Source organism: Jaculus jaculus, chromosome 6, assembly GCF_020740685.1.
Source record: "Jaculus jaculus isolate mJacJac1 chromosome 6, mJacJac1.mat.Y.cur, whole genome shotgun sequence".
In the NCBI taxonomy this organism is placed as follows: Eukaryota; Metazoa; Chordata; class Mammalia; order Rodentia; family Dipodidae; genus Jaculus; species Jaculus jaculus.
This window is the reverse complement of record NC_059107.1, coordinates 141,723,498-141,735,667: the sequence shown is the minus strand read 5'-3', so window position 1 is coordinate 141,735,667 and position 12,170 is coordinate 141,723,498. Positions and strand designations below refer to the sequence as shown.

The 12,170-nt window shown below is 46.5% G+C and overlaps 1 protein-coding gene across 5 annotated transcripts in view; it reads right to left on the bottom strand.

Annotated features, from left to right (window-relative positions):
- The window catches only part of Tmpo (thymopoietin), a 31,094-nt gene extending 19,331 nt beyond the window's left edge, over positions 1 to 11,763 (bottom strand). For 2 of the 5 annotated variants that reach the window (XM_045151789.1, XM_045151791.1), the window contains exons 1-3: positions 11,247 to 11,746; positions 1,826 to 1,952; positions 132 to 290 (exon numbers count right to left, since the gene is read on the bottom strand). In XM_045151789.1, the coding sequence (XP_045007724.1) occupies positions 132 to 290; positions 1,826 to 1,952; positions 11,247 to 11,534 (574 nt within the window). In that variant the 5' untranslated portion in view covers positions 11,535 to 11,746. Of the gene's footprint in view, positions 1 to 131; positions 291 to 1,825; positions 1,953 to 11,246 lie in introns of all 5 variants that reach the window. The other 3 variants (XM_045151788.1, XM_045151790.1, XM_045151787.1) reach the window with 2 other exon arrangements.
- Positions 11,764 to 12,170: the final 407 nt, after the last annotated feature.

Here is a 12,170-nt window from a genome sequence, read left to right as displayed (position 1 = left end):
AATTTTAGGTAACAGAATATATATCTTGCCAATATTGTTTTAAAATTTACCTTCTTCATGGTCATTATATCTTAAGAGTCTGGAAAAAAATCAGAATGACTTATTTGATTAACATCACTCTAAAATTTTACCTTCTTCATTGTCACTGTATCTGTCAGAGTCATTACTTCCATTGTGCCTTGTATTTTCTGCTGAAGAAGAAATTGTTGGTAGAGGAGTAGAAGACCGTGAGTCTGTTCCTTGTTCCCTCAGCTTCAACAGCTTTTTCTCATAGAGCTTCCTGGTTGTGCCTGTATTAAGAAAACTTCCCTTAGTACCAGCATGAAACTACTTCAAGCAACATTATAAGCTTACTTTACTTGCACCTTTTCCTTTCCTAAAGTGCTTACAAAATAATACATAGTATAGGGCTGAGGACAGGGCTTAGTGTGTAAAAGTGCCTACCACTAAAGCATTAGGACTGGAATTCAGATTCCCAGCACCCACGTAACATGTTGGGCACAGCATTGTACATCTATAATTCCAGAGACAGGAAGCCTAGAGACAGGAGGACCCCTAGAGCTTACTGGTTAGCTAGTCTAGCCTATCAGTGAGCTCTTGGTTCAGCAAGAGCCTGTGTCAAAGAATGAGCACTTGCCTGGGAAGCCTAAGGACCCCGGTTCAAGGCTCGATACCCCGGGACCCATGTTAGCCAGAAGCACAAGGGGGCACATGCGTCTGGAGTTCATTTGCAGTGGCTGGAGGCCTTGGCATGCCATTCTCTCTCTGTGTCTGTCTGTTGCTCTCAAATAAATAAATAAATAAAAATGAACAAAAAAAATTTTAAAAAACTGAGTGGAGAGCAACTAAGGAAGACATTGACCATGTGAACACATCCACATACAAAAACACAAAAACAAAAAACAAACAAAACCATAATGGGGCTAGAGATATGGCTTAGTGGTTGAGGTGCTTGCTTGCGAAGTCTAGGGACCCATGTAAGTCAGATGCACAAGGTCATGCATCTGGAGTTTATTTGCAGTGGCTGCAGGCCTCAGCATGACCATTCTTTTTCTGCCTCTTCCTCTCTCTAATAGATAAATAAACAATTTTAAAAAATACATAGTGCTCTTGGGCTAGTGAGGTGGCTCCGCGGTTGAAGGCTCTTGCTTGTAAGGCAGGTCCCATTCCCCAGTACCCACATAAAACCATACACACAAAGTGGCACGTGTATATGGATGGAGTTTGTATGTAGTGGCAAGAGGCCATAAGACCCATATAATTGTACTATATGATCTGAGCACCAGATAAAAATGCATCAATAATAGGTTGCTATTTTAATAGACCATTTACTATAATCATCTAATTTTAAATTATCTCCTTCACTTAGAGTCAAAGAAACTAAAGTTTTGGTTAGTCATAAATGACTAATAACAGACTAGCCCCTTAAAACCCAAATTCTGTGGGACATGGTGGCACACCTCTTTAATCCCAGTACTTGGGAGGGAGAGGTGGGAGGATCACATTCAGTTCAAGGCCAGCCTGAGACTACATAGTGAATTCCAGGTCACTTTGGGCTAGAACAAGACCTGACCTTGAAAAAACAAAACAAACAAAACAAATTCTAATTATTAGGCAAGAGGAGAAAATAATTTAAGTCTCCTCCCCACCACCACAGAAAGGGTATTTGAAGCTGGGTGTGCCATGTATCTTTAATCCTAGCACTGGAGGCAGAGGTAGGAGGATCACTGAGTTAAGAGGCCAGCCTGAGGTAGAGCAAGACCTACCTCAAAAATTAGCTCCCCTCCCTCCCAAAAGAGAAGGTATTTGATATTTATCAACCTACCCACAATAGGACCAGGATTCACTCCATATTTCACAAGCTGATCCAGAAGGTCTTCATTTGAGAGTTCTGTTACATCTAGATCATCTTTATCTTCTAGTCTGGGCTTATCAGTTTTCTTTGTGGCTTTCTGTAAATAAAGTCCAGTTATCATCTCTATACAAATTACAAAATCTTCATTCACATGACACTGATTCTATATAAACATGCAAATATACCTAAAAATTGATTTATAGTTACACTAGGGCACAGCAACTTGATTAAAACTCATTTGAAGTTATTTCTACATTTAACTGTAATCAGACTGTGCAAACATAATACAAGTAATTTAATGTTAACAGCATTGCTGTAAAAATAGTCTATTGAGGGGCTGTGAAATGTAGGTTAGTGGCAGAGTATTTGCCTAGTATGTGTAAGGCCTTGCTTGGGTTTGATCCTAAAACTATAAGCAAGAAGTCATTTAATTGTTCATCTAAGCAGTTAGTGATTAGCATCAAGAATGTAGAAGTGGAGCCAGGTGTGGTGGCGCACGCCTTTAATCCCAGCACTCGGGAGGTGGAGGTAGGAGGATTGCCATGAGTTCGAGGCCACCCTGAGACTACACAGTGAATTCCAGGTCAGCCTGGGCTAGAGTGAAACCCTACCTCAAAAAAACAAAACAAAACAACAACAACAAAAAAAGATGCTGAAGTGGGCTGGAGAGATGGCTTAGCAGTTAAGGCATTTGCCTGCAAAGCCAAAAGACCCAGGTTTGATTCCCTAGGACCCACGTAAACCAGATACACAAGAGGTTACATGCGTCTGGGGTCTGTTTGCAGTGTCAAGAGCCCTGTTACACTGACACACACACTCTCTCTCTCTCTCTCTCTCTCTCTCTCTCTCTCTCTCCTCATAGGGAAGGAGGAAGGGTGGGTGGGCAGACAGGCATGTTTAATCCCAGCACGGGAATATTTCTGTGAGTTTGAGGCCAGCCTGGGCTAGAGTGAGACTTTACCTTGGAAATCCCTCCCCCACCAAATTAAAAAAGAACACAAAAGCAAATATGGACATGCCAGGGCCTTCGGTTGCTGCAGGCTTTGAAGGCAAGTACTTTAATCTCTAAACCATCTCTGCACCCACAGGTTGTTTTTTTCTGTTGTTGTTTTTTTGCTGTAAGGTTTCACTCTAATCAGGCTGACCTGGAATTCACTATGTAGCCTCAGAGTAGCCTCAAACTCATTGTGAATACCTCTGCCTCCCTAGTGCTGGGAATAAAAGCATGCGCCTTAACCACTAAGCCATCCCTCTAGCCCTAAAATATATATATATTTTTAAACCGAGCAGGTTGCATATCTTTATTTAATCTCAGCACTCAGGAGGCAGAGGTAGGAGGACTGCCATGAGTTCAAGGCCACCCTGAGACTCCATAGTGAATTCCAGGTCAGTCTGGGCTAGAGTGAGACCCTACCTCAAAAAAAATTAATATATTTATTATTTATAATGAGTACCCCAGTGCCTCCTGCCACTATAAATAAGCTCTGAATGCATGCATCACTTTGTGCATCTGGCTTTTGGTGGGTGGTACCCAGGCTGTCAAACTTTGCAAGCAAACTACTTTAATTGCTGAACCAACTCTCTAGCCTCCCTTGTTACTTTTATAAAAAAAAATACTCTTTTTAAAAAAATTATTTATTGGAGCCGGGTGTGGTGGCGCACGCCTTTAATCCCAGCACTTGGGAGGCAGAGATAGGAGAATTGCCTTGAGTTTGAGCCACCCTGAGACTACATAGTGAATTCCAGGTCAGCCTGAGCCAGAGTGAGACCCTACCTCGAAAAACAAAAACAAAACAAAACAAAAAAATTATTTATTGGGCTGGAGGGATGGCTTAGGGTTAAGGGCATTTGTCTGCAAAGACAAAGAACCCAGGTTCGATTCCCCAGTACCCACATTAGCTAGATGCAGAAGGGGGCACATGCATCTGAAGTTGGTTTGCAGTGGCTGGAGGCCCTGGCATGCCAGTTCACTCTCCCTCTCTCATATAAATCAATCAATAAGTAATTTTAAAAAATATTTTATTTATTCATTTGACAGAGAGAGAGAGAGAGAATGGGCATGCCAGAGCCTCCAGCCACTGCAAACTAACTCCAAACTCATGTGCCACCTTGTACATCTGGCTTTATGTGGGTAGTGGGAAACTGAAACTGGGTCCTTTGGCTTTGCAGGCAAGCATGTTAACTGCTAAACCATCTCTCCAGCCCTAAAAAACTATTCTTATTTATTTGCAGACACAGAGAGGGACAGAAAGAGAGAAAGAATAGGTGCACCAGGGCCTCCTGCCACTGCAAACAAACTGCAGATGCATGGGCCACCTTGTTCATCTGCCTTTAACATGGGCATTGGGGACTTGAACCCAGGCCATCAGGCTTTTCAAGCATGTGCCTTTACCTGTTGAGCCACCTTTCCAGCCCTTTGTAACTACTTTTTTTTTTTTAAATGAGTGAGAGAAATGGTGCACCAGGGCCTCCAGCCACTGCAACTGAACTCCAGATGTGTGCCCCATTTTGAGTGCTTGCATCACCATGTGTGTCTGGCTTATATGGAACCTGGAGAGTGAAACATGGCTCCTTAGGCTTCGCAGGCAAGTGGCTTAATCATGAAACCATCTCTCCAGCCCTTGTAATTATTTTTCTTTTTTGATTTTTCGAGGTAGGGTCTCACTCTAGCTCAGGCTGACCTGGAATTCACTATGGTCTCAGGGTGGCCTTGAACCCTCGGCAATCCTTCTATCTCTGCCTTCCGGGTGCTGGGATTAAAGGTGTAACCCACAACATCCGGCAGCATCTGGCTTTATGTGAGTACTAGGTAACTGAACATGGGTCCTTTGGCTTTGCTGGCAAGAGCCTTAACCATTGAGCTCTCTCTCCAGCCCAGGCTGATCTGGAATTCACTATGTAGTCTCAGGGTGGCTTCGAAACTCATGGCAATCCTCCTATCTCTACCTCCCGAGTGCTGGAATTAAAAGCGTATGCCACCACGTCCGGCTCAAACCCTAGTTTTTTTTAGACTTTTTTATTCACAAGGAGGAGAGAAGAGCAACAAAGAATGGGTGCACCAGAGCCTCTAATCATTGCAAATGAACTTTAGACATATGCGCCACTCTGTGCATCTGGCTTTATGTGGGTACTGAGGAACCAAACCCAGATATAAGCTTTGTAGGCAATTGCTGTAACTGTTGACTCATCTTTCCAGCCCTGGGCCTGAGAGAGAGGCACAGATAAAGAATGACCATACCAGGGCCTTCAGCTGCTGTAAAGGAACTCCAGACGCATGTGCCACTGCATACCACTGGCTTACGTGGGTCCTGGGGAATAGTACCTGGGCCCTTAGGCTTCATAGACATGTACCTTAACCACTAAGCCATCTTTCCAGCCCTGTATTTTTTTTTTAATATTTTTTGTTCATTTTTATTTATTTATTTATTTGAGAGCGACAGACACAGAGAGAAAGACAGATAGAGAAAGAGAGAGAATGGGAGCGTCAGGGCTTCCAGCCTCTGCAAACAAACTCCAGATGCGTGCGCCCCCTTGTGCATCTGGCTAATGTGGGACCTGGGGAACCGAGCCTCGAACCCGGGTCCTTAGGCTTCACAGGCAAGCACTTAACCACTAGGCCATCTCTCCAGCCCCAGCCCTGTATTCTTAAAAAATGTTTTATTTTATTTATTTATTTGTCAGAGGAGGAGGGAGAGAGAAAGGAAGAGGAAGAGAGAGATAGAATGGGTGCTTCAGGGCCTCCAGCCACTGCAAACGAAGTTTAGATACAAGTGCCACCTTGTGCATCTGGCTTACGTGGGTCCTGGGAAATCAAACCTAGGTTCTTAGGCTTTGCAGGCAAGCACCTTAACTCCTAAGCCATCTTTCCAGCCCCCAACCCTTTTTTTGTTTTAACTTTTTTTTTTTTTAACTTATTTGAGAAAGAAAGAGGGAAGAAGGGAGGGAGGGAGGGAGACAGAAAGAAAGAATGAGTACATCAGGGTCTCCAGCCATTGCAAACAAAACCCAAATGCATGTACCACCTTGTGCATCTGGTTTACAAAGGTACTGGGGAATTGAACCTCGGATTTTAGTGCCTTAACTGCTAAGCCCTCTCTCCAGGCTCCCCCCACCCCCCCACAACTTCATTTTTAACCTGAAACTAAGGGAATTTGGATATCACATGTAAGTTAATACCAGAAAAAGCAAGAGCACTATCATATTTTTATCACAAATATCAACATGAAACAAAAAAGAAGCCCAGCGGGGTATGGTGGTATACACCTTCAATCCTAGTACTTGGGAAGCAGAGAGCTAGGAGAATTGCCACAAGTTCAAGGCCACCCTGAAACTATACTGTGAATTCCAGGTCATCTTGGGCTAGAGTGAGACCCTGCCTCAAAAAAAACAGTAACAACAACAAAAAAGAAGTTACTCATAATATTTATCAATTTAACCCAACTTCATTTGGCTTTGCAGGCAAGTGCCTCAACCGCTAAGCCATCTCTCCAGCCCTTCTTCTCTTTTTGAGACACGGTCTCACAAGTTGGCCTTAAACTCTTTAATAATCCCCCTGCTTCAGCCTCCTGAGTACTGGTATGAGAGGCATGATCTACTCCATCCAGATACTACTATTGTAAAACAGATTCTGCTGGGCACCCATGCACATTCTAGATGTATGATTTGTATTAACTTAAGAACTCTAGGGGGTAGAGAGATGGCCTAGCAGTTAATATGCTTGCTGGCAAAGCCAAAGGACCCAGCTTCCATTTCCCAGTACCTATATAAAGCTCAATGCACAAGATACTCATGGGTGCAGAGTTCATTAGCAGTAGCTAGAGGCCTGGTATGCCCATTCTCTCTACTTCCTTCTCTTTCTCAAATAAATAAATAAAATCATAAAGAATTCTACAAATTTAGGGCTGGAGAGATTGCTTAGCGGTTAAGCGCTTGCCTGTGAAGCCTAAGGACCCCGGTTCCAGGCTTGATTCCCCAGGACCCACGTTAGCCAGATGCACAAGGGGATGCACACATCTAGAGTTCGTTTGCAGTGACTGGAAGTCCTAGTGCGCCCATTCTCTCTCTCACTCTCCCTCTTTCTCTGTCACTCTCAAATAAATAAATAAACAAAAATTTTAAAAAAGAATTCTACAAATTTAGCTGGACATGGTGGTCCACACCTTTAATCCAAGAGGTAGGAGGATCACTGAGTTCGAGGCGAGCCTAGGACTACAGAGTGAGTTCCAAATCAATCTGGGCTAGAATGAGGCAAACAAAAACAAAAAAGAATTCTGAAACTTTGGGTTGGGGAGATGGTTCAGCAGTTAAAGCCACCTGCTTTGCAAAGCCTGTCAGCCCGGATTTGTTCCCGAACACCCAAGTAAAGCCAGATGTACAAAGTAGTGCATATGTCTAGAGTGCATTTTCAGCAGCAAGGGCCCTGGAGCACCCATTCTTATTCTCCCTCCTCAGCTTGCAAACACATAAAAAGAATTCTAGGGCTGCCAGGCATGGTGGCACACGCCTTTAATCCCAGCACTTGGGAGGCAGAGGTAGGAGGATTGCCATGAGTTCAAGGCCACCCTGAGATGACAGAGTTAATTCCAGGTCAGCCTGGACCAGAGTGAGACCCTACCTCAAAAATCCAAAAAGATAAAAATAAATAAATAAATAAAAAGAATTCTAGGGCTGGAGAAATGGCTTAGCAGTTAAGGCACTGCCTGCAAAGTCAAAGGACCATGGTTCGATTCCCCAGGACCCATGTAAGCCAGATGCACAAGGTGGGAGACATGCGTCTCTCTCATAAATAAAAATAAAACATTAAAAAATTCTAAAAATCCTGTAAGATACAATATACTATGGAAAATGAGGTCCAAGGCTAACTGGTAAGTCTGCATAGTGTGCTGTAACTTCTGAACATACATATCACTTTCACCTAAGACCCTTTCTGATGGCCGGCAGTCAGAAGCCACACGAAGTAACAGCTGTCAATTACTGAGGCCTTGCATTTCATGAAAACTCATGCAATCAATTCTGAATCTGATCAAATGGTTATTAGATTATTCCTGAATTTTCTATTAAAAAGCTGGGCAGTGGTAACAGGGACTTTGACTTTATGTCCCCCTAAAATGCAAATGTTTTATTGAAGTTGTAACTTGGATTTTCAAGTTATTTCTGCCTGGGGTTCCCACAGTGTGCTTGCTTGTGGTGCTGGTTTCTCTCTCCATGGATTGGTGAAAGGGGGCCAGCTTTTTCCACCGGTATGGAACTTCCTCTGATCTGTAGCTCCAATAAATCCTTTCCTCCCATAAACCGTGCCTGGTCTGGAGGTTCATCCCAGTGACGTAAAGCTGACCATGACACGGACAATCAATCTTCACTGTTCAAGGTCTTCCATTTTCAAGAGAGGGTCTCAGATGGGCCTAGAACTCTCTCTCTCTCTCTCTCTTTTGAGGTAGGGTCTTGCTCTAGCCCAGGCTGACCTGCAATTCTCATTATGTAGTCTCATGAGGGATGGGCTTAAACTCAGTGATCCTTCTACCATGGCCTGAGATTAAAGCTGTGTGCCCAGCCTGGGCCTAGAACTCTTGAACCTTCTACCTCCATGAAGCACGTCTCCAGCTGTTTAAGGACTTCATTTTTATTTTTGGTTTTTCAAGGTAGGGTCTTGATCTAGCCCAGGCTGACCTGGAATTCACTACACAGTCTCAGGCTGGCCTCAAACTCACAGCAATCCTACTTTAACATCCTGAATGCTGGGATTAAAAACACATGCCACAACACCCAGCACTTCATCTTTATTTTGGGATGGAGATGGCTAAGTGGTTAAAGAGACTTCCTTGCAAAGCCTGATGGCCTGAGTTCAATTCCTCAGTACCTATGTGAAGCCAAATGTACCAAGTGGTGAGTGGGAGGCCCTGGGGCACCCAGTCTCTCTCTCAAATAAAGAATTTAAAGCCAAGCATGGCAGCGCACACCTTTAATTCCAGCACTAGGGAGGCAGAGGTACGAGGATCACTGAGTTCAAGGTCAGCCTGTGCTAAAGGGAGACCCTTCCTTAAAAAGTAAAACAAGGGTGCTAGAGAGATGGCTTAGTGGTCAAGGCACTTGCCTGCAAAGCCTAAGTACCCAGTACTCATACAAGCCAGATGCATAAGGTGCTGCAGGTGTCTGGAGTTCATTTGTAGTAGCTGGAGGCTCAGATGCACCCATTCTCTCTATATGCCTCTTTCTCTAATAAATAAATAAATAAATAAATAAAATACTAAAAAACAACCACAAAAGGTCCTAATGAGAGCTGGGGAAGATGGCTCAGTGATTAAAGACGCTGCTTGCAAGGCTTGCCAGCCTGGGATTTGGTACCCAGCATCCTGCCAGATGCAAAGTGGTACATGAATCAAGACAGTTTGCTAGAGTGAGACTCTACCTCAGAAAAAAAAAAAAGTCCCAATGAAATCCACTGCTTTGTATAATTAAAAATGGCATGTTATTAAAAAGAATCACAAAAGGGAGAAATTACAAACTATAGTGTGACTAGTTATTTATTTGTTTTTGTTTTTCCTTTACGAGGTAGAGACTTCATCTAGCCCAGACTAACCTGCAGTCCCAGGCTGGCCTCAAACTCATAGTGATCCTTGTACCTCTGCCTCCAGACTGTAGAGTGCTGGCATTAAAGGCATACACCACCACGCCTGGCTTATTTATGATTTTTAAGATAGGGTCTCATGTACCTTAAAGATGGTTTTGAGCCAGGTGTGGTGGTGCAGCTTTTAACCCCAGCACTCAGCAGGCAGAGGTAGGACTGCCATGAGTTGAGGCCAGCCTGAGACTCCATAGTGAATTCCAGGTCAGCCTGGGCTAGAGCAAGACCCTACCTCGAAAAACTTAAAAAAAAAAAAAAAAAAAGATGGTTTTGAACTCCTGATCCTCCTGCCTCCACCTCAGTTACAGATGTGCACCACTATCTTTTACTTATTGGACAAATATTAGATTCTCCCATGTACCAAACTTAAGACATGTTCAATCTCCCTAAATCCCAGGCTAAGTTTCTCAATGAATGCACAAGTGTCTATTACACCTTTTTTTTTCATCTCCATTAGGGCAACCAGGGAAGCACATTAGTTTTTTATTTTTTTTGGTTAACCCAAGACAAGTTTTCACTCTAGCCCAGTCTTAGACCTAAATGCCTTAAACTCACATAGATCCTAACGCGTCAGCCTCCTGAGTGCTGGAATTGAAGACATGTACCAAACCCGGTGTAGTTCTCCCCTCTCTCCCGCCAAGAAAATGTAAAGATAAGTAACTGAAGAGTTGTAAAACTTCCACAAAGATGCAACGCTGGACTTGTGACCTAGTGGTAGTGCATACTTAGCATAAGGGAGGCCCTGGCTTAAACTCCCAGCTCCAAAACAGAAAAGAAGCAATTTTCAATTCTAGTAGCATGTAGTAACAACCCCAATGACTACACTGTCTCTCACATGCAAAAATCTTACGTTACACCAGTTAATAGTTTTAAGTATATTCTATTTTGAAATCTGGTAATTAAAAGCAAAAGAACAAAATCACATTTTAAATTTACCCACAGAAAAAGCAACCCAATAAGCATTTGCAGGGGCCAATCTCAGACTGAAAGGCATATCAGGCATTTCAAATTGTAATACTGATTCATCAGAATCGTGAAACACTTTTCTTGTTTCCAAATCTTTCCTTCCTCGAGCAAAATTTAAAACGGGGGGGATGAGACCCCCAAAACAGGAACAACAACAACAACAAAAAAATCCACCAACCCAAATCCTTAACTAACATTTTCGAATGTGTATTTAAATCATCCGTTTCCATATACAATAGAGCTAAATAAAAAAAAAAAAAAAGGAGGGGGTAGCTCGTTGGTGGAAAAGGAGTAGAACACAGGAGGAGGTTAACGGTTCAGAAAGCCCTCCCTACGGGGGAGGGGGAGAGAAAAAATATGTATGCGTATATGAAAAGGCGGGAACCGCTTCATTTCAAATTTTGGCTGGAAATTCGGTACGTCACAAATCGCCCTCCAGGGAGCGCTCTAGGACCCAAGTGGTTTCGGGGAGTAAAGCGGGAAAGCTCTCCAACTTAACCGATGGCGTTTTTTGGGGGAGGGGGTGGGCAGGAGACCCTCGGGGAGGCCTGCTCGGCCCTCCCGGCCACCGTCCGGGCCCGCGAGTCCCCCGACTCGGGACCCCCGGGATGGCCGCCCGTCCGCCCGCCCGCGCCCCCGGCGGCCCGTGAGCGCGACGCCGTAACTTCAGCCGCGCGCGGCCGCCCTCCGCGGGGACCGTCCCGCGGTCGACGGTGGCGGCGGCGGCGGGGTGTCCCCCGGGCGGGCGTGCGTGCGTGCGTGTGTGCGTGCTTGCGTGCGTGCGGGCCCTCGGAGCGAGCTTACCCTGCCGGCCGAGGCGCGTCCGCGGCCCGCGGCGGCCCCGGAGCCGAGCACCGGCGTGGGCTCGCGCTCCTCGTCGCTCGAGAAGTCGGGCGGCCCCTTGCTGTTGTTGTTGGTGGCGGCGCCGGCGGCGAGCGGCGGCCGGTTGCGCGCCGTCAGGTGCTGCAGGTAGAGCTGCACGTACACGTCCTTGCGCTGCTCGCCGGCCGGCAGCGTCACATTGTTGGCCACCAACTCACTCTTCAACTTGTCTTTCGTCAGCACCGAGGGGTCTTCCAGGAACTCCGGCATCTTCTCGGCCGAGCGCCCCGGCTCTCGCCGCCGACGTTAGCTCCGGGGGAAGAGAGGAGGAGGAGGAGACGCGAAGCCCGCCGCGCGCCTGCCTGCCTGCCTGCCGCGGGCCCCGCGCGGGGGACTCGTCCGCACGCGCACACAAAGCCCCGGGAGCGGGACGACCCGAGCAAGTGCGGCCGAGCGGGGCGCCCGCGACCAGCCCCGACACACACGCACACACACACACGCGTGCGCGCGCACACACATACACACACTTACACACGGGCTGGTGGGGGGGGGGCCCCAGCAGCCTGGGTCGCTCACGCCCCAAGGACGCGCGCCGCCATTGGTGGGCGGCGGGAGGAAGCGCGGCGCTGATTGGCCGCCCGGCTCGCGCGGGTTCCATTAGCCGCGGCGCCGAGCGGGAGGTGGTCGAAGCGCAGTTTAAAAGGCGCTCGGGCGGGAGCCGCGCCGCCGGGCCTGCGTCCTGTCCCTCCGCCCTCGGCCCGCGGGACCGGCGGCTTCCACGTTTCCTTCCCCGTCCATCCCCGGCCGGCAGAGGCCCCTCGGAAAGGGCCCGCTGCCTTCTTTTCCCCCACACTGCCGCCGCGGGGCTCGCCTCGGAGGGGCGGGCGTGCTGCTCGGCCGGGCGGC